The 22169-nt window shown below is 56.1% G+C and overlaps 1 protein-coding gene across 1 annotated transcript; it reads right to left on the reverse strand.

The window, feature by feature from the left end:
- Positions 1 to 1378: 1378 nt before the first annotated feature.
- Olfm1 (olfactomedin 1) lies at positions 1379 to 21842 on the reverse strand. The gene is made up of 5 exons (XM_013029321.1): positions 21696 to 21842; positions 17459 to 17614; positions 15386 to 15605; positions 9149 to 9255; positions 1379 to 3039 (listed from the first exon to the last, which is right to left on the reverse strand). Exons 1-5 carry the CDS (start codon positions 21744 to 21746, stop codon positions 2365 to 2367), a joined length of 1209 nt encoding a protein of 402 aa, XP_012884775.1. The 5' UTR covers positions 21747 to 21842; the 3' UTR covers positions 1379 to 2364.
- Positions 21843 to 22169: the final 327 nt, after the last annotated feature.

Below are 22169 nucleotides of genomic sequence, written 5' to 3' on the forward strand. Positions count from 1 at the left end.
TTCTCTCCCCTCCTTCGGGTCACGCGGCACGTGGCAGTAGATGATGGGGGTGGGGGGAGGGATGGGAATCACTCACTTTGGATGCCCAGAATCCCTCCCTCAAATCCCCAATTGTAGATCCTGGGAAGAAGGGGCTCTCATGTGGGGCCATGGGGGGCTGGGCCCAACAGAGGAAGTGCGGCTGTCAGTGGAAGCAGGGAAGTGGTGCCTCTGAAGCCAGGAGCAGGGACGGCGCGGGGGGTGGGGTGGGGGGGGAGGTAATGAGGGCTCTGTCTGGTGAGCCCGTAGGAAACAGGACTGGGAGGTGAGAGTGGGCACCACACTCTGTGTGGCAGCCTGAGCTGCTCATGGCCACCTGCCACTTACCCTCTGAGGAAGAGTCTTCAGGACCCTGAGGTCCCATGAGTGACTGGCCGAGTTCTCACCTCCAGAGCTCTCCACCTTCATCCTGTGCATGGTTACCCGGTCCAGGGTCAGATGACAAAGACACCTGCTGCGGCCAAGCTGGACAAGGCCCCACATGCCCACTGCTGCCCCTCCCCCAGCTGGCTTCCATGTGGGCCTGGGAACCGATACAGTCTATCCTTAGCAGTCCTCGACTCCACAGCACACACTGGTCAGCATGTATGTCCAAGCACCCCACTTCTCGGGCTTACCAATGCCCTGCCGGGGTGCCGGGGTGCTGGCTGCTTTCCCAGGAGGTCAGTTTGCCCACTGGCTGGTTCATGTGGCCCTCCCTACTGCCCTGCTATCTGCCCCGCTGAGGAGAGGCGGCTGACAGTAGTGGGGGGGTGAATGGGACAGCTCCCACACCCCTGCCAGGCCATGGAACCCAGTCTGGGCACCCTTTGGGTTCAGTGTGGGATAGGAGAGTGATTTCATGGTGTGTCCTCTCTGGCTGGTGTGAACCCCCTGTATGTTCCTGCAAGTCTCCAGTCATTGATCTGTGGCATGTCTACAGGCGCCCCCAGTCTGCTTAGACGTGGGGGTCCCTTGGGATTCCTCAGATACTGTCACGTTTCAGGATCTCTGGGGCCCCAGGGGGAGCTGCCCAGCTCTTCAGTGAGACAGCTACAGGCTAGTTTGCCTGTCCTGATGTTGTCTGGGAGCCACCTACCACGTCAGGCCCATCGATGGTGGGTGGGGAGCCCTAGGAGGAGATGGATGGGGTGCAGGAGTGGAGGGCAAGCCCCCAAGCCTGGAAGGCACCTCAGATTCACCCCAGGGGGAGGCAAACTAATGCTCAGTTCCAACTCTGGGGTGGAACAGGACCACTACCCGCCCTCCTCCAGAATGCATGCGTGAGGATCTGGAACATTCCATCACCTTAGAAACCCCCAGAAATGACAAGTGAAGCCAAAACAGCTCCTAATGCTTTTATTGTTCCTTAGATAACTGGAGAGTACAAACTTTCCCTCTTTTTTTCTTTAAATTAAAAAAAAGGACCTTTCCACACACAATTGCCCTCATGAATTTCCTTCCATTGGAAACGAACGTTTCCCAAGCCCTTCCCATCCACGGATGCACAAGTCAGATAATTTAACAAGGAGAAGTCCCTCAATTATTATCCACACGGACTTGACTATGTCTCTATAAGGGTGAACACTGATTTTTTTTTAATTTTTATTTTTTTACTTTTTAGAAACAAAAACCATCCACGTATGAATCCAAACTACAGCATTGCATTACAGCATTCGTTGCATAAACTGAACACATGGAGTTACCACCTCAAGAATAACAGACGCACATTGCACAACACGGCTACAGGGTACAAAGTCCAAACAACGTGCTACAGCAATCACTCTATGCACGCCCACCATTGTTTCAGGAAATACTAGACATGGGTCCAGGAGCTACCAGGGATCTCGGCACAGTTAATCTAAGAGACAACAATGGCAGTTGGGATGGCGTGTGGGTTAAACCAACCTGTCCCTGAGCACTGCCCGCCTGGGTGCGGGTGCTCTCAGGCCATCACAACTATCGGTGCCAACCACGACCTAAAGAAATGTCCATGCGATCCTAACAGTGGGTTGTTCTTGGGTGAAAGTGGCCAACAGTCGTTGCCTTATTTCTTTAGTATGGTATTTGACCAGAGAGGAACTGGAGGGTAAGGGGAACGGGTGGAGAGAACCAGGGGGCTTGGGGGCTGCAGTTCCAGCTGCAAGTACAGGGGTTTCTTCTGCAATCTATGGTCTTCCGGCTACCAGCGGGAGGAAGGCAGAGGCAACGCTACCCCTGGGTGTTGATGATTTCTCAACATTAGTCATCGTTAGTCTTCGTAGTATGATTTTGGTAGCTGGTTCACAGGAGGGGGGGGTCCTCAGCAGGGGAGGACTCGGACCCTAGGTGTGGGGACAGGAGGAGCTACAACTCATCCGAGCGGATGACATGGAAGAGGGTGACGTTGTAGAGGGTCTGGTGTCCATTGTTCCACGCATACAGCGCGCGGTCCTTGGGGTTGTAGTCTAGCATGGAGATGTGGGAGTACTTGTTCTGGAAGGGGATGTCGATGTACTCGTAGGTGGAGGCGTTGGTCTGGTAGGCATAGTGGACCTTGGTGCCCCCCGAGTAGCCGTTGGTGACGTAGAGGGTCCCGCAGATGATGAAGGCCTCGCCGGCGCTGCGCTTGGGGTAGCTGGTGTTCCAGGTCTGCAGGATCTGCAGCGAGACGGGGTCCAGCTTGCTGATGACGATGTTCCCGGCGTTCTGGTTGGTGGCGTAGACGGCCCACAACCCGTTCTCGTCCACCATGAGGTCGATGTCCGAGTGGCCGCCCCACGCATAGTGGTACATGTTGTTGTAGCCCGCATAGTCCAGGCTGCGCGTCTTGAGAATCGTCTCGGTTCTCAGGTCGAACCTGATGATGATGTGGCTCTGGAACTTGTTGAAGTAGATGGAGCCGTTGTAGACCACCTGCCCCGTGCCCGACCAGGGGTGCGGGAGGCGGTGGGAGGTGAAGTTGTCTGTGTTCATGAAGTCCACCATGGACCTGTACTCTCGGACAAAGCGGTTGTTGTGGTAACCGTCCATGTACCAGACCTGTGGAGAGAGCGTGCCTGGTCAGTGCTCCCAGAGTGGGGAGAGGCGGGAGGGGGCGTGGAGAGGCAGAGGGCCAGTGGGGCTTCCACGGGCAGGGGGTGTGTGGAATCCAGCCCCCACTGAGCATCTACAAGAGAAGGGGCTGAAGCCGGCGCAGTGGCACGCTCCTGCTATCCTTGACACTTGGGAGGCAGAGGTCAGGACTGAGATGCCAGGCCGGACCAAGCACAAAGCTGAGACACCAAACTCATCCACACACACACACAAAGGCTAGAGATTATCCCATCTTCCCTCCAGATCCAGGAGGCCTTGTTCAGAAGGGACAGGACTATTCTCCTATCAGAGAAAGGATATAGGGTGGCACTTGCATTTGTTTACTCTACTCTGGCTGAGGGCCTGAGAAAGGAGTTCCTGTCCTGCAGAGGACTCAAGGCTGGAATGACAGGGCTGGGCAGGGCACAGATGCTCACACACCAGGTAGTTTCCATCTGCAGGGCCAATGGATTCTCAAGGTCACAGGGAAAGGCTAGGGGGAAACACAGGGCAGGCAGCCTCTGCACCCCGCCAGGCCGCACCGAGGGGAACTGAGTCATCACGTCTGCCTTTGGGATACTGGGAGTGTGGTCACCCGGGGTCAGATCCAATCCAGGGAAAGTGGCTTTTAAAGAAATATGAGGTCTTCCCAGAAGGCTCTGGCTGTCCAAATCAAGCAAGATAACAAACGCAGTGCTGGGCCGGGTCTGGGGGTACAGAGGGTGATTGCCGACACCTGCTTCAATGCCAGTAAACCTGAGAACTGTCTAGACTTCGAACCAAACACTAACCAATATGGGAGTAAATGAGAATGCAGAGCAGTTAGCAGAGGAAATCTGGCAGCTAATGCTGCTCCCAGGGCATCTGTCTGGCGGTGAGACAGCTGCTTTATCCATCAAGAGCTCTAGAAGCTTCAGGAGAGATTAAGGATTCTGCTCCCAGGCTTGGCATGACACATACGATAAAAATTAAAAAAAAAAACCATAACCTTGTTCCTGAGACATCCATTCAGATGCTCAGAGGCAGATGTGCTTTTTTGTTTTTAATGAGATTTAAAAAAAAAAAAACAGAAAAAAAAAAGAACTGGGTCTCATTTGTGGCTATTATCTCTCTCCTCCTTCAGACGCACCCTCATGGTCATGGGCTAGAGGGGCGCAGAACTCCCTTGATGTTGCTGGGAAGTGGTCCGGCCCCTACCCTCTAATCCCTCTGCCTGGCTGCTGGTCTCAAAACAGAGCTCTACTTCCTTCCTGCTTTGGCTACAAAGATCATCCTCCCGGCTTTCCCAAGCCCACCTCTAAACCAAGCCCATCTCCTTCCCCCAGTGTGTCTCCATTCCAGCCCCTAACATGGGGCCCTGGATATTGAGGAACAAGTGATTCGTCCCATAAGGGTCCCTAAGGGTCCAATACCTCCTTCCTGGGGTGGTGGGGGGGGTATGACAGAACTAGTTGACCTGTATACCAATTCACTAGGGATGACCTTCTCTTCCACCAATGCACAATGAGACACAAGGTACAGCGCCTTCTGAAAACATAGTTCAGGTAGCAGGGGCTGAGTGTTCCCAGGGGTCTGGGCTGGCTGTGGCTCAGGGAAGGGGGCCAGGAGGCAACCTGTCAATGTGCGTGGTGTAAACACCCCCCGCTCTCCCCAGATGAGCCTGTGACAGGTGAGGAGAAGCCACTCTTGGCAATGCCAGCCGTGTAATCGGAAGCCGAAGGGCCCTGTGACAAAGTGACCCGTGCAGTGTTCCTGGAGACCACTACTCTCAGTCCTCAAGCTCAGAGGGGACCAGAGCGTCTCCTTGGGGGCCAAGCGGCCAGCAGCGGCTGGCTGCTACCTGCCTTTCCACGTGGAAACAAGCACCTGCCCGTTTAGTTCCTCTCAGGCAGTGACCTATGGCCTCCCTGGGCTGTAGTGACCCCACCTGGGGTTATTTCCACCCAGATCCCCAGGTCTGCTTTCACCTTGCCCCACAAAGCAGGTACCACCCCCTGGCGTGCACTACAGGGGAAAGCGAGTCTCTAGACAATCTTCTAATACCTCACCACCCCACGCCCAGGCCCTTGTCTCTGGCCCCTCCTTCTGCCCCAGTTCACTAAGAACGTCTGGCGGTCACCGGGTGGGCACAGGTAACTGGGAGATGCACACTTAGGCTGAGTGACTTCCAAGCCTCTGTGCCCAGCTTGGGGTCACACTACCCCCCACCCCCATCCCGGACTGTAACAGCAGGGAATCCCTAGCGATAGCCACAGACGTCACCAGGCAGCTCTACAGGGTGGGTGGGGGTCAGATGACCAAGAATGGCCCAGCTCCAGGATCTGGGGGCTCATAAGCCCATGCTGGAGCCCAGGCCTCCCAGACACAGCAGTGGGGCCCCGGAACCAGCCTTCCTCCTCAGATGGCCGCAGCAGCGCACGGACACACGACTCAACCCCAGCACAGGCTGATAGGGCCTGGGGGTACAACCACATGTCCATCTCCCTGGCCTTTCCTGGGAACTGGAATGAGCCTACCCAATCCTCCACCCCATCCACAAAGTCCTCTGCCGAAGGAGACGAAACAGCTCCAGCCCTCCCTTCCCTTCCACGTGTGCTTGCCACGTCCGTCCGCTGAGGACCAGCACACAACACCGCCTCCCACAAAGGGAAAGCAGGCCTCCCCACGTCCCGCCTGCAGTCCAGGCCTATGTGATGGTCCTTCCTGAGGGCACCAAGTTTCCCCATTTTCAGTGAAGAGGACCAAGGAGGTCCAGGACAGGGCCGGTGCGGGTTGTCTGTTCCCACGGTGAATCGGAACTTCCTTACAAAACACTTCTGGTGCTTGCAGAAGGAGCGTGGGGAGGCGCCCAGCAATGCTATTTAAAAGGCTTTCCTTCGGAACTTAGGTCCTAGTTTGCACTTCCCTGGGGCTTGGCAGGCATCGGTCATGCGTCCTCCTGCGAGAACTGCTCACATCAAGAAAGCTGATGCCGGAGAAGATGCTCAAAAAGGAGCTGTTAGTTGAAGGGGAGGAGCGAGGGAAGTGGAGACAGAGCTGCTCCCCAGAGGGCCCTTGCTTCTGAAGTGAGCAGATTCGGTGGGGTGTCTAGGCTGGTAGAGCTGCAGGCCCTGCACACCGGCACAGCCTGATGCATTCTAGATAATTCCATCCTAGGATGCTAGTAAGCATCTGGAAGGCTCTGGCACTGTGCTAAGCTCTCTGTGGATGGTAAAGTGACAATGTTTTAGGAATTACACCAACCCCCCTTTGAACATGGGGTGGCAGGAGGGCCACATGTCTCCCCTTCCAGTGTGAACTGGGCCTGTGGTCCCTGCACAGTAGAGATCTCTCCACAGAGTAGCTGCAAGCCTCAGGATTAGGGACATGGCTCCCTGGGGCTTTTGGGGTGGAACCAGCCCAACAGGGGTCTTGTGCATCAGGTGGGGTGCTCGGCCAGGCCCCACAAAGCCCTTCCTTCCTCTAACACTTGTGATGTGGGCCAGGCCTCTGCCCAGGGCCTCACACAGGGGGACTCGGGGCACAGGACTGCACATCCAGTTGGTTCTTCAAAACAGACAGACAAAAGCCTGATGCAAAGGCATCCCAGGAGGACCTTGTTAGGCTCGGCACACGTGTGGCCCACACGGCCCTCAGCATGCACACCAATGGGGGTCTCCCTGTGTGTTCTCCCTGCCTCTTGGCTCCACCCCTCTCACCGTGCCCTTGACAGCAGCTGGCTCCGAAGCCATCATTGAGGCCTTTTTCCCCCTCTCTTGTGGAGAGTTATTGATCTCCTGAGCACGTGTGATCAACATTGGACAGGAGATTGAAAAAGATCAAAACAAAACAAAACATTACTGGTCCTGATTGGTGGTAGAACCAGGGGATGTGCCACTTCACAGGCCGGGGGAGAGTGGCCGGTCACTGTGCGGGGTGGGTGGGCTTAGAGCAGGCCGGGGGAGACCGGCCGCTGTGCTCAGAGCGGTCACCTGACAGTGCCCGTTCCTCCCGTTCCACCAACCCCTGACAGGAAGGCCTGCCCCCCACGGGTCTTTCCCACCCCTCCATCTGCTGCCAGAGCCTCCTGTCCTAGCAGGCAATGTAGTCATAAAGCAGAAAATAGATGTCTAATTACCCACAGTAGCATGGGCACCCTCTGGACAGCCTTGCTGATCCACCCTTGTCCTGCATGCAGAGCAAATGGGAGTCCTGGGTCCTCTGCATGTGGAAAACAGATCACTTAACTGGACCCCCCACAACCAGGGAGCGGAGGCCACACAGCCCCGGGGCTGGGCTGCAGAGCCCGATCAGTCAGCAGCTTCCTCCACAGCACCAAGGCCACCGCTACTCTCATCAGATCCCCACCCTGCCTGAAAGGATTTGTAGCTAGACTGGGGGGGGGGGAGATTGCAGAGGGAAGGCGGGGAGGGGCTCTGGGAGCATCAGGAGGCTCAGCCTGGGAGGTTAAGGAACAGCCACTGTGCCTGCCGCAGACTTGTTCTCAATGGTGCCAGGGACCCGCCTCCCAGGGAGCCCTGGGAAGGGCAAGGTCTTTCCGCACAGGTGCTAGGAGCTGGCTTCTCATCCTCCCTGAAAGGCAGAGGACCAGATGCTGGAGGGAGCTTGAAGGGAATGCTTGGAAAGGCTGGGGCACTGGCTCAGCGAGCCCAGACACCACGCAGACACAACAGTGCCCGGTGCCTTTGAGCTGCTTTTCGAGCATCTGTTGCCATTGTCTGGTCTTTATTTCCATATTATTATGATCATCGCCCGCATCTGCAGGGGGAAGGTGTTCCCCACTCCTAGCAGAGGTGCATTTTCTGGGTGGGATGTGGAGTAAAAGAACAATTGGAACAACAGGAACCTTCCAAGCATCAGCCATCGATGGAACTAGCCCTTTCCTACAAATGCTAGAACACAGCTGTAGCCCAGGTGCAGCCAGCCAGTCTTCCAGAACTCACAGGCCGCCAACTCGGGGCAAGGCTCAGCGGCCACGTGCCCGTCATGGGGTGAGGCAGTAAGGTCTCCACCGGCGTCTGCACAACTGCAACAGAGTCTAGAGGTCTGCCTAGCCATCCCTCCCCACTCCTCGGAGGGGCCACTTCTGGTTTCTGGGACAGGACAACTTCTAGAGGTCTGCCTAGCCATCCCTGCCCACTCCTCGGAGTAAAAAATGGGGTCAGAAATTTCAGGACAGGCAAGTCAGCCAGGCATTCCACTACAGATTCCCCAGACAGAGCTTCGAGGACCTAGAATTCCTCACTCCTCACAGAGGAGGAGCGGACAGCGCTCACCATCTGATTGTTCTGAAACCTGGGAAAGAAAAGGCAGGGGGAGAAATGCCAGACCCCACCTGGGAGGTCACTCCAGCCATGGTGATCAGGGTCATGTGGTACCAAAGGACACGGATCAAACTGCAGACAGCTTCCCTGCCTCCTCTGCCCCAGAGCTTCTGAGCCAGGAGCTGATCCATGCATGCATCCAGCAAGAGACGAGCAGCAGCCTCTGCCCTGGGCATCCACATGCCCTTCCCCCCTGCTTCCCCAAGCTCCCAGCCCTGGGGCTGAGCTCAGAACCCAGGGCCCAGGCGAGAGAAAGTAACCCAATCCCTCTCCACTTCTGAGGTCTGCCCAGGGGTGAAATGCCTAGGAAAAAAGAACAGGGCTTCTTCTTGAAATCAAAAAGGAACACCAGCCATGAAAGGAATGGCAAATGAAATACAAATGAGATGTCATTAAAACAAGAAAGGCCTAACGGATGCTCCCTCCCTGAAGCTCAGGCAGCAATGTGAACAGCTGGGAGGGGGGCACAGGAAAGGGCTAGACTCACCAGTCCAACCGGGCCACTTTGCAGAGCCATGCCTAAGGCTGCCACTGCCCCCGCTGTGGGTGTGCCCTCCCCGACTCCCACCCTGCTCCCCATAAGTCTCGAGTTAGCACAGGGGCTGGAGAAAGGGACCCAAAGTCTTCCCAGGACGAAGCCCCTTGGTGAGTTGCCTGGGTGTGGGCACAGTGGAATTGGGGTGAGGATGGAGACCAGTCCTGCCTGGCCTCTGCCTCCAGTGGCCCCCAGAACAAGAGGAGGAAACACTTACCCTGTTGTCACCTTCTGGGGCCAGCGGGTCTGTCATCCAGGACCCGAACCTCGAGCCAGAGGTCTTGACGGTCACCGGGTCACTAATGCCGGTCAACTTGCCGCAGGCTGGAACAGAGCACACAGTGGTCAGGCCTGGGAAACTAGGGGCCTTAGCCCACCCCTCCATGGCCCTACCCAGATGGCCAGTGGCCAAGCGGCTGCCTCCTACCCACAGACAGATGCGGACCCTGGCTCTCCGGCCCCCACGCCCAGGGGACAGAGAAGCCACACCTTCCTCTAAACCAAGCAAGTGAGGGAGGTATGTGCCAGCTCCTTGGGCCTCATCTGTCCTTGAAGAGCCCTGACCAGCAGAACTGGGGACAGGAGGCCAGAGCAGCCCCTCTGGAGGGAACTCAGCCTAAGCAAGGCTCCAATTTCTCCTCTAGAAGATGGGACAGCAATCGTTGAGGCTATGGGAGATAAAGCATCAGATGGGCCCAGCCTGCATCTTAGGCTCCACTCTAGACCCAAGACCAGGCTGGATTCCTTTCACAGCAGCCCACTCACCCTTGTAGCCAGCCCAGGAGGAAGGCTGGTGGGCCCCCAGTGGGGAGCTGGTGGGCTTTTCTCCTCTCCTACAGGCCCCAGGCCCCTGGGGTCCTTAGCATGTGACCTTGGCACCGCTCCCACCCTATAGTGGTGGCTGGAGACTATCAGGGACGTGCCCAGGGACACTCCTTCATCCGGGCTGTGGCCCAGAGCTCCTGGCCCAGCCTGCCATCCTCCTGCAGCCCCGTGGGCATCCAGCTTGTGTGTCCTGAGTGGGGCTTCACACCACTCCAAAACACCCCCCCAGCCCCCAAGCCACAGAGCTTATACAACACACCCATCTCAGCCCCCTAGTTGAGTGAAATGCTGCCACGCTGTGTGTGTGGGGGGGGGTGGTGGGGAGTAGTGGGTCCCTAACCTGTAGGTGCAGCTGATAAAGGACCCCCTAATGTCCTTTTCCATCTCCCACCAGGCCTTCTAAGTCCACAGGCCCCCCTCGAGGGCCTGCATTAGCGTATGTACACAGCTGTCTGCAAAGTTCAGAAGAGATCCGGTGCTTATGGAAGATTGTCAGCGACTTAACCTGGGGACCATAAGGAAGCCAGGATAATCCCTACAGCACAGAGGGTCGAGCCAGGCTGGGGGAGGGTGTGGCCTGGCTCCCTCGGTGCCATCTCCGGGTGTTCCCCGCCAGACCTGAAGTGGGCTGAGCATAGCTGGTGGGGAGGGGGCCGCTGGGCAGTGGGAGGCTTGGTGGGATTAAGAGCCTGTTGCAAGCAGATGCAAACCCAGCGCGGAGTCCAGATTCCCAACCGAGTTCCCCACTCTTGTGCCTCCATCCAGGGCCCACTTTGCAGCCCTCCCTGCTCGCGGGAGATGCCTGGCTGTGCTCCCACAGCCAGGGAAAAGGGTCTGCCTGGCTCACCACTGACCCCAAGGCCCCACTCTGAACAAACTTTGGTCTGGAAAGAGACTGGGCAAAGCCGGGGTGGGGAGGAGGGGGTGATGGCCAAGGTTAACCAGTGTTGATGCCTGGGAATGAGAAATACATTCTTGGAAATCTCATGGGCTGAGTCTTCGACCAACTATTCACGGCAGTGCCTATGAGGGATTTGAGTGGGGCTGGTTTCCTGTGGAGGAGGAAGGCCCTTGGAAGGAGGAGGGAGACCCGAGGAGGAGGAGGAGGAGGGTCCACGCTGGACTCCACTCACACCTCCAGCCTTCCTGCTTTGCTGGACCATGGAGAGACAGCAGCTCCCCCTGAACCTGGTGCTCAACAGGGCCGACTTCCCCACCAGCTCTCCTCCCAGTCCCTCCCTACCATCCAGAGATAACCAAGGTGGCATTGGGCCCACTGTGGACTTCCTGTGGATGGATGTCTGGGTTTGCATATCCATCCTATGAGCAACCTGGAAGGGGAGGGCCAGAGAAGCCGTGGCCTTGCAGGGTGTCATGCTGGGAGACCCAAGCAGACCCAAGGCAGTGGCTCTTCCGACCAAGGGCACATGGTGTGCCTGGCTGTCTTGTATCGAGTCTTCTACGACTCAAGCTAGAGCTAAAGCTGTCCTAACCCGGCAGGAGGCCCCTCGCAGATCGGATTGTTTCCACCGAAGGAGAGCAGACATCTGTGCTGCTCATCACCTGCGGGCAGCAGAGGCGGCGGTGCGGGCCCACCCCAGCCCGGGCCAGCCTTCCCTGCCAGCACCACACCTGCTCCGGAACACCAGCCCTGCCTTCCCTCTCCGCATCCAGGACTACACCCAGGCTTGGGCCCTCAAGACCTCCTCATCCTGAACCCCATCCCTCCACCCTGAGCTGGCAGGTGTCTCCCGATTTCCTGAGGTTGTCTACGTGGGCCTCCTGGCACACTGCTTCAGGCTAAGAGGGTTGCTCTTCCTGGCTCCTCTAAACTAACGGATGGAGGAGCAGGGATGTTGAGGGGAGGGGATTGAGGAGCACCCAGAAGCTCCTCCTGAGCACTGGGGACAAGGAGGGAAGCAGGGGGAGCCCCTTCCCCGGGATGCACCCCATCCCAGTGCTGCCCACATTCACTCCTGCCGTGAAGAAATAGGGAGAGCAAGACATGTACCCTCAGAGAGGTCGCAATGGAAGCTTCCACAACATGCCTGCCAGCTTCTTCAGAGTTCACAGACAGGGGGCTTTGCTCTCAATCAAGCTCAGGCCCCATGGCCTCCCAGGGGGCCTGCCCGCCCTGTACTATGGGCCACCTTGGGAAGCTAGCTGTGAGCCCTGGAGTCGCGGCTCACAGCCTGCCAGCACAGGGCTTCCTCCTCCTGCACCAGGCCCCCACTCGCACAGTTGGCCTTGGAGCCAGCCTCCTAATCCTAGCTGAGGACAGCCAGGAAGTGTGGCCAGTGCAGGTACCCTGCCCTCCTGGAGTCCACGGGGCTGGAGGCTGCCCTCCCTTCTTGAGTCATTGAGTTATTTTTGGTTCTCCATCCAGACTGGCTCTGCCAAGACCTGGGGAACTGACAGGATCTATAAAAGCCATGACAGAGCCTTGGCACAATCTTGGCACATCCAGGTCGGGAAAGTGCCCTTTTCCCAGTGTGTTCGGGACACAGGCACGGGGGGGGGGCAGGGGAGACGGGAAGCGAGGGAGGCAAGCAGGACTTTGGCACTAGAGGCTCAGGAAATACCTGCAGATTCCATCCCAGAAGAAAGTGAGCAGGGCCCAGGCAGGGCCCAGGCAGGGGTGGGTCTCAGGGTGGCGGGGGCTGCCAAGCAGAGAGCTACAGCAGCCAAAAGCCCCAGGATGACACCCTGTGACACTTGTACATTTGGAGGAAGGCACTCAGAGCAGCCTGGACAGTCCCAGGGGAGAAGCCGAGTGCAAGCCACCCGGGGGGTTGGAGTATCAGAAGCAGGCTTCCTAGGCCTGGCCTGCCTCCAGCCTCTTTTCCTTTCAACCTCACAAGCTCAGTTTGTAGAGAGAGCTGGGAGCAAAGGGATGAGATGAGAGCAGCCGATCAGGCCCACAATCCACCGGGGTGAGTGCCCCGGGGCGGGATGGGGCATTCTGCATCCTCTAGTGGCTTCTTGCTCTGGAAGGGAAGCTCTTGGTGTACACCGCCCTGGCTGGGGGGAGAAGAGCCAGCAGGATTGGCTAAGGTATGTCCTTAGGGGAACAAAAGATCCCCAGCTGACCCTGGGTGTTTGGGGGCTTCCAACTGTCCCTCTCAACACCCTCCCCACACCTCCCCCCCATTGTGATCCAGGCCAGCTGAGACTGGGGGGGCACAGCCTGTGCCTGAGGCCGAGATTGTTCAGGCCTTGCTCAGGTTAGCCTGGGATCTGACTGCAGCCCAGGCTCCAGCTCAGGGGGTGATGACTCACAGCTGGGCAGTACTGCCTCCCTTGTCAGGGGACAAGACTTGCTCCCTCTCGAAGGGAGGAGGCTGGGTTCCACCATGGTGGCTAGAGTTTAGATTCAAGTTCCTGGCTAGGCCACCAGAAAAAACAAAAACAAAAAAACCATGCAGTTCCATGGAGAGAGCGTCAGTCCTGCTGCTAGTGCCTGCCTGTGCTCTGGTCAACATAGATTGGAAGGAAGGAGGCAGCCAGGACAGACCTCATTAAGACTCTGAGACTTCCCTCCTCACCAGCCAGGAGTCCTTGTCAGGCCTCACAGCTACAGAGACGGAGTGGGGACTGTCGTCGGGGGTGGGGGAGGGAGGGGGACTGTGGCGAGGGGAGGGAAGCTACCAGCCACTACCTCTTAGGGACAGCAGTAAGTGTCACCCACAGCCAGAAGCTGAAGCTTGGGCAGCTGTCACCAAGGAGGCACGCTGACAGAATAGTCCTGAGACAGGGCCTATGTGCAAAGCTAAAAACAAAGACTAAATTAAGCAGATACAGGACATTAATTGGATCCTTAAGTTACTGAGCTGAATCAAAGCCCGGGAAGAAGGAGGGCTACCTATTGGGCAATCACTCAGTCATCTATTGATCGTCTGTCTTTCCACTTACCAGCCATCCAGCTATCTGTTTATCCATCCATCCATGGATTCACTCATCCATCCATCTCCTCATCCATCTATCCATTCACTTATCCACTGACTCATCTACATCTATCCATCCATCCATTCATCTATCCATCCATCCACTGACTACATACCTAGCTGATCTGCCTACCTACCTGTTTACCAAGCTACCTGCCACCACGACCTCTCAAATGGTGTTAGCCGGCAACATGAATAACATTATGAATTCTTATAGTGACCCCAGGGACTGCCTGCCCCCTTGTGTTACAGACACAGAGGCAGCGGACAAGCTAGTAACTACCATGTGAGTCACACAGCACTGCCACCTCTAGACCACGGTGCTCACAGCTGGCTCTGCAAGAACCCACTGAGAGCTGAGTGTGAATGGCACCCCACCTGCAGCCACTCTCATCCTGGTGTCTGTGTGTGTGTGTCACAGCCCTTCTGAGAGGAGCAGTGACCAGGCACCCTGGGGAGGGGGAAGGAAGCCACACACGCAGCTCTGAGGGCCTTGCTATTCTCTCTTTACCAGCCAAGGGCAGCCGTGTGAAAGACTCAAGACCCTACGCTATAAGGTGAACTCATCCAGGTGCTAAAAATAGGCTGGGACCAGATTTGAAGTCTGGCTCACTGGAGCATCTAAGGCCAGCAGCCCTTCCCATACTGGGGCTTGGGCTCCACAGGGCCCAGAACTGAGAAATCATGCAAGAGACCATCACTCAGGGACATAGCAAGGGCATCTCACAAAATGGGAAGACCTCAAACTCCCAGTGTAGCCCACGGTCCTCCTCGGGGGCCCATAAGTGAACACTCATGGGGGCTGCTGGGGCCAGCACCTGGGGAAGGCCAGGCAAACATCACTTCCCCACACTCTCCAATGAATGACACAGGAGTTTTAAATTCCTAACGAGGCAGGCTGGGAGGCCTGGGTAAAAAGGAAAGCTGCATCATGAGGTGGAGCCTCAGAAATTCTTCACAAGGCAAAATCACCCCAAGACTCCCCCAGCATAACCCTAAAGAACGTGTACAACGTGAAAATGACCGGGATTGTGTTAAGAGCGGGCGAGGAGGCCTGCCTGGCTCATCTTTGTGAGGATGAGGATATAAAATGGGAACTCTAAAACAGACCCAGCATTTTGCAAGTTCAGATTAGCTAGTTACTAATCAGAAAGCAGGAGAGGGAAGCCTGAGAACTTGGAGGCCACCGCCCGGTGAGCCTGATGAAGAACTCTGAGAGAAAGGTCGCTGGCTTCCAGGGTCAAGGGCCCCTCCCTGGTAACCGCAGGTTACCAGGCTTTCACGATTCACCATTGCAAGGAAGTTCATCAGCTCTGTCCTCAACCTGGATGAGGATTGTAGTTCCTAGCCCTACTGAACCTGTCTTAAAAACACTTGCGCGTGCACACCTGCACACACACACACACACACACATAATCATTGGATGGTATTTGGCATTTACCACCACCTGGCTTCCTTCCAGATATGCCACTCAGAGGGGTCTGGCACAGGGCGTGGACACATGGGTGGGTTCTGTCTACACTTCCTGTTGCTATCCTTCTGGGCGGGCCTGCCCGGGAGCCCTAATTCAGCAGTCACCAGCCGGCCAGGGCCAGGCGGGAGCTGTCCCTTCAGCACTACTCCTTGCCCTGGGCATGTTCTGGGGCGGGCAGGGCAGTGCCACGCCCTCAGGGTGCTGGGCCTACCTAGTTTTTGCATGCATGCACGGAGCCTTTCTTCAAGATTGGACACTCTGCTCTGAAGTTCATCGTAGTCATAGGCGCCAATTTCCTCTTGCAGCTCGTTAAGGACTGACGTCAGATTCTGGACCTCCTCTTTAAACTGCAATACCAATTTGGCATCGGCCTTGTACTCCTCCAACACAGGTATCAAAGGCCTAAGTTCATCCATTTTCGCTTTAATTGCCTGCAAGGTTAAAATAAGCTGGGTTCAGTGCGATGCACGCAAGAACTCGTTACACCCTACCTCAGCCTGGCTACTCCGTACGCGAGGCAGGCTGGACGTCCCACTCCAGTTATCCGCACTTATCCTGGTCCACAGGAGTCAGGAGAGCAGAGTAAACAGTCCTCAGCACACCAACATATTTGGGAAAGGTCTTTATTGTCAGTTTAGAATGCAACATCTTAAAGTTACATGCTTAAAGTCACATACACAAAGTTCTTTTTTTTTTCTTTCTTTTTCAAAAAATGCATTGACAAGGATTCAAACTATTCGTGAAATGCATCTAAAGTCGCATGCATGGGAGGATCCCGCTTGGGTTCAAGGCTCCTCAGTGATAGGGTGCTAAGGATTAGAAAATAATCATAGTAAAAATGCATGGTGCAAAAAGCTCTCTGGCTCTTTCATGGTTACATAGGACTGGCTGCTTCTTCAGTCTCTGCAGCATTGAAAAAACGCTTTTAAGTTAGCCCTGCAAGCAAGAAAACGAAAGACTGTTGAAACGCTAGCTCGCTAGCCTGCCTTAAATAGACAAATCACAATTCAACACTAGTGAAACACAATGGCTTTCCTCCTGACTCGAATGCCCTCACAAGTTTTGCTAGGGCTCCTATCTAGGCTGAACATGACTCCGGAACTCTGTGGACAGCGCTCACCAGGTAAGCGACTTCATGCTGCTGTACCCACACTCCTGAGCAGTGTACCCAGCTTGGGGGAGGAGGGGGCGGCTCTGGACAGCCAGGGAGAGTCACCCCCAAGGACCAAGAATGTCCACTGGCCAGAACAGGCGCAACTGGTTCATCTCACCTGGGCAGACCCAGGCCTACTACTATTTTATTTATAATACGGATTTAGAACTTCATTAGCGCGACTATCTACTGCATGGCTTTTAAAGGAGGATTAGCTCTTGCTTCCCATCAGAAACACATCAAAGAAAACATTAGCATAAAGAGACAGGAAGCAAGAGAGAACACGCCAGCAATTTCCAGCCAAGTCAGGCTGTGTGATTTGACCTGATCGCTTACATCTGGGCCAGATTCTCAATCGTCATGCATATACGTGTGTCTTCATTAAAGGGCCTACAACCTCTCAGCGTGGACGCAGCAAACTGTCGGGGTATATATACATACCTGTACATATGTATATATAATTTCAGGTCAAGGGAAGTGCGGGTTTAACATCCAGAGTCACCTGGAGAACAGAGCTCTCACTATGAGCTGAGAAAAGCATTGCTCCAATTTCCCCCTGTGCCTATAGTCTATGATGCCCTGCCACAGTTAAATCAGGTCAGATGTGAAAAACCGCCCTGAGTGATCTCTGCCCAGCAATGGCTCTAATCAATTAAGCTAATCCTTCACTAATATGATTCACCTGGACTGACAGGGCCTGACAATCACCTTCCTGCCCAGCTAATGTGCCAGAGGCAGCTGGGGATCTGGTCTGGTCTCATTCCTCCCCTCCCCATGCAGACTGATGGAGGAGGCTCTGAGGCCAGCTGGTGCCACAGCCCTGGCTCCAGCGCCACGCCCCTCCCTTCCCCCCTGCAGGGCCCAGGACAGAGGACCTTTGCAGGGCAGACATCCAGGCCCCAAGCACTATTTCTGTGGGGACAGGGAACGGAGAAGGGGGAGAGAAAAAGAGGAAGAGGAGAAAGGAAGAAAGGGAAGAGGAGGCTAGAGAGGCAGAGAGGTTAAGAGTAGAAAGGAGAAGGGGAGAAGGGGGAGATGAAGAGGAAAGGAAAGGAGAGGAGGGGAAGAGGAAGAGGAGGGAACAAGAGGAGGAGGGGAGGAGGAAGGGAGGAGGGGAGGGGGAATACATACCTTGAACTGCCTGGCCAGGTGCTGCTTATGGCTCTCCTCCACCTGTTTGAACTTGGACTCCAACCCCTTCATTTGGTTCTCCATCTTCTCCACGTACTGCAGGTCCCTCTGAGTCCTCCTGTCCAGTACCTCTATGGACTGAGACATGTTTTGCACCTGTGGAAGGGTAAGAGGTTCAAGGCTGAGAACCAGCATGGTCCTCTCTGCCATCTCAGCGGCCTGTTCGGGAGCCGCGCCGGCCCCTCCCTCACGGCCCCGAGGCGGGAGCCAGCAGCACCCATGCATCGTGCCCCAGTTACCTGGCAGCCTGGGGCTGTGAGGACTGAGAACCCCCGCAAATGCAGTAAGAGCTCAGCGACCTTCCCTCATCCCTGAGGGCTCAGTCAGGGCGGAGGGCTAGGGGTCACCCCTCCTCTATTTTTGGGTTCTCTTTAGTCTTACTGGGTAAATGGTGGAGATGAACGGAGGCATCTGGCACAAACCCGCCTCTCCCCTAAGCCCCGCTGAGTGTCTTGCTGGGACAGTTGGTGGCCTCTTCCCCGCCCCCCCCTCCGCCATCCACCTCCGCCATCCATCATGCCCTCCAATATCATGGGCTGATGACGGCTCGGCAAATGCACACATTCAGAACCCAGAGTTGGGAATCAATCACCAGTGAATGAAGAATCGCTGTTTTACATCCTGGCGGGCAGATCCGAATGAGCCTCGCCTGGAGATGGGACTTAATATTCAATAGGATTCCAGAGGGCTTAAAAGAAAAACAGTTTGGGTGCAGCCGCCTGCCAGCATATCTCATTTCCAGGAAACTGGCTTGGGCTGGCGTGCAAACACATTGTGTGTGTGTGTGTGTGTGTGTGTGTGTTGAAAGAGGGAAGGAGGAGGATGCTGCTGCCCAGTTGGGTCATTTTCACAGCATCTAATCCAATTACTAGGGAGGAGGGTGGCAGTCTAACAGCAAATCTTCATGGCTGATTTTCTGCTGAATTTGAAAACCCTCTCTCTTCCTGGGGAACGGAGTCAGCCAGCAGGAGGCCCCTGCTTGGGGTTCAGTGGCCAGACCAGGCCCCTAGACTCCCCGTAAATCCCCTGCTGGCAAAGCACAATAAACAGGAGAAAGCAAATGGAAAGCCGCCTCCTTTGGGCAGATGGCTGGTATTGCTGAGCTCAGCACTTAGGGCTTGTGATGGGAAAGTAACACGTGTGAGGTCGGTACAGACGGTGGAATTCAAGACCAACCACCCCTCCTCTACTGCCTTCTCTCTATAGACGTTCCTTGGGAAGCAAAGGCATGTGCTTCATTGCCTTCCTGTTCTTCCTCTCACACATCCTGTTCTATCTATCCTTGAGTAACTGTAGCTCGCAGGTCCGGGGGTGGGGTGGGGGAATTGGAAAATGTTGTTTGCTTCATCCTCCAAAGCCTAGCTAAAGGCCACCACCTCCAGGGAGGCCCCCAGATGATCCAGGACAGAAGAGACTGTGGAAACAACATTGCCCGATTGGCAAGAGGGGGTTGGCCACCCCGAGTCCCATCGACCTTGATGGACAAGGAACTCAGGGAGGAAGGACGGGCTCCACCCACATCTGAACCCCAGACTGAGTAGTGCAAGGAGCCCCTGTAGGCCAGCCTCCTTCTTCCCACTCCCTTCCTGCTTCTAAGAGCAAGAGGAAGCCTTCACACGTGGGGGAGGCAAGGCTGGGGGCGCTGGCTTTGGCAGCAAACTGGCTCCGCAAGGTGGGCTTTTTGTCTCCCAGAGAATGAATGTTTTCATCAAATTTTAAAGACTAACCTTTACATTTAAAAAAAAATGGTAAAGCTGTCATCCTACTTGGCTGCTTTAAAATAAACTAGGTTCCCACCCTGCCTGCACACTTGCTGGCCAGGCCCAAAGCTTGGGTAGCCGACAGCGCCCCTCCTGGGTCACACCCTCTCCTCCAGGATGCTCTCCTAGGGGCCTGCCGGCACACCCCGGGTCGCAGAGGTGCCCCAGCCGGTGTAGCAGCAGGCACTGGGCTCGGGGGAGGGCCCCAGCCGCGTGCAGGCCTCCAGAGCACTAATTACTGGTATTTATGGCACATTTTCCATGCTCCAGGCACCGAGCTGGGCTGGGAATGTATTGATCTCACTTGATCTTGATAAAGCCCAGGGGAGTGAGCTCTTCTGAGTTCTGTGTTGCACACATGGAGACCACAGCTCACACAAAGGAAGCACCCATGCCGCAGGTCCCAGCCAGTCTTGCCACTGGGCAGGTGCGTGCCTCTGAGTCGGCAGTCTCCACCCCAGCTTGCGGCCTCCACCCTGGCCGCTCATAACCACGGGAGATGTGTCTAGTCCTCTCAGTGAAATCCCAGGCTCTCCTGGACATGCCCCAGGGGCCTGCTGCTCTGCCACCTCACCAGGTGACGGGGTTCACACAGAACCGGGCTGCACAAACAGAACTAGCTGTGTCTCCGCCCCAAGGGCAGGGCACCAGACCTGGAGCCTCTTCCCTGCCTCGCTGCCCATGCCGGTGTCTGTGCCAGACCCCACCCCCTTCCACGAGGGCCCCAGGGAAGGAGAGGGGAAAGGCGGGGCGCTGGCCAGGCCCAGGGCCTAGAGATCAGGCTGTCCCTTGCAATACCCGGTACACACACAGCCAAGGGCTTCTCTTCCAACCAATGGCTCAGGCCTGCTCAAAATAGAGCGGCGCACCGTGAAATAGGGCTTTAAATTTTTAAGCAGCAACGCCATGGCCTGCGTAGGCAGAAAGGAACACTTCATGGCCTCATTCCCGGGCCCCCCTTAGAGCTTTCTGGAACCCACTTCCCAGTTCTCTACCCTCTCACTAGGCACCTCTGCCTGGGGCCCTGGCAGCCCCTCCAAGCTCATCCCCTTCCTCAATGCTGCTGAATAATTAAAGGCTCAATTAGACTTCTGTCTAGTTTGGTGTTAATAAATGTTCATGGAATCTGTTAAATGCATTTTAATTCGCTCCAAATGGTTTACTCAGGTGGCTGAAGAGGACAAACACGCTCCCCCAGCCTCAGTCTCCTCAAAGGTGAGCTGGTGCTGTGAGCAGCTTCTTCCAGCTTGGGTTCCAGCCCCCTTCCAGGGGTGCTGGGCACAGTGACAGCTCAGAGTCCTCTCAGTTTCTACTCTGTGCTCTCCCTGGGGTAATGGGGAAACTGGTTTCCCCCAGATGTGGGAGGCCAGGGGGTGAACTGCTCTCCAAATGTGGGTGAGGCCAGCCACCTCTGGCTGTACCACCTGCCCTGGCCAGAGAGCAGCAAAGAAAGTGTCCATCCTCAGGCCCCGCCCCCAAGCCCAGAGCACGCCCTACGGTATGGACAGGGACCTCTGCCCACCCTGCCAAGACCAACGTCCACCTGCAGAAAGTGCGGCCTTCCTGGTGTTTGGTGTGACCCCTCCCTGCAGTGTGCTACATGCAAACCCGTCCTCCTGGGGAGGGAAGGTGGGTGGGACAGGGGATCTCCCATCTTTCCTTCCCTCAGCAGTTCTGGGGACCCTCATGCTTGGAGGGTCATGACATACAGAGGAGAGCCTTGGTGGGAAGCAGAGGCCAAACAGAGGCACTAGGAGGGCGTGGAAGCCCATGCCAACCAGCTGTCCGGCCTGGAGACAGCAGACCCATGCTCCCTTCTGGAATCTGCGCCCCACCCCCACTCCCCCACACAGCTCCTGTGTGACAGAGTAAAATGCGCAACCAAGCCTGGCTGCTGACCCAGGTGGGCTCCAAGGTGACAGCATGTGTGCCTCAAGCCGCATTCATGGTGGTAGCCCAAGCCCTGGCCAGCTGCACCCAACAACTACACAGCAGGCAGAGCCTCCCAGCCTGTAAAGCCTGCATTGACAGCCTCCGTGGTCCTAAGCTAGACCAAGTGTCACTCAAAGAGACAGCATGGGGTGAGGGGGGCGGGGAAGACAGCAGTGCCCTGGCTCACTAAGCTGTCCCAGCTCCAGGGAAGCCTGCAGGGACCAGGAAGGGACTTATTCACCTCCTTACCTCCCCCGCCACACACCTGTCCATCTGTCCATCCGCCCACCCACTCATCTCCCTCTCACTCATTCCAATACTGAGCCAACAAAGGTCTAGGCTGCACCCTGCAGACCGGCTGGGCCTTTTGGTACTGCGTTAGGCCCATGAGTGCTTATGCACATGTGTACACACACACATACACACACACACATGAGCGCACGCCCATGCCCACGCCCTTGCCCCCACCCCCTACACGCACTCACCTTCTCCAGTAGCTGCCTCAGCTGCTTTGTGCGGGCATCCCGTGAACACATGGTCTGCTGGGGGGCCACCACGGTGCAGATACACCTGCCCTCGCTGTCCTGGGCAGAGCTGTACACCTGCCAGCTCTCCTCAGGGTTGGTGGGCAGCACCTGGAGGGAGGCAGGGGAGACGGGGAGATGGAGGAGAAGGTAAGACCAGGCATTAGAGGCAACCACCTAGAGGACAATGTGCATGTCCATCCTGGGGGAAAGACACACAGAAATGGGGCAAAGATACTTCAATATTCCCAGGAAAGGGGGTCCTGGGAACAAGGAGGCACTGATTAAGCACCAGGGTGGCCAAGAGAGGAAGGCAGAGAAGGACATCACTCTCCAGAGCTTTTACAATTCAAGTTCAACCCCAGGAACGCACGGTGTGTGGACATCTGTCTCAACTGACGCTCTGGGAGAAATGGGAGGGGCCAGCAGACGCCA

This window comes from Dipodomys ordii, unplaced genomic scaffold, assembly GCF_000151885.1.
Source record: "Dipodomys ordii isolate 6190 unplaced genomic scaffold, Dord_2.0 Scaffold118, whole genome shotgun sequence".
Classification (NCBI taxonomy): domain Eukaryota; kingdom Metazoa; phylum Chordata; class Mammalia; order Rodentia; family Heteromyidae; genus Dipodomys; species Dipodomys ordii.

Excerpts from the sequence above, each read along its gene's own strand:
- Olfm1 (XM_013029321.1), bottom strand. The coding sequence starts at position 21,746 with ATGTGTTCACGGGATGCCCGCACAAAGCAGCTGAGGCAGCTACTGGAG. Across the intron at positions 15,606-17,458 it reads ACCTGGCCAGGCAGTTCAAG|GCAATTAAAGCGAAAATGGA; the intron begins GTATGTATTCCC and ends TTAACCTTGCAG. Across the intron at positions 3,040-9,148 it reads CCCCAGAAGGTGACAACAGG|GTCTGGTACATGGACGGTTA; the intron begins GTAAGTGTTTCC and ends CTCTCTCCACAG.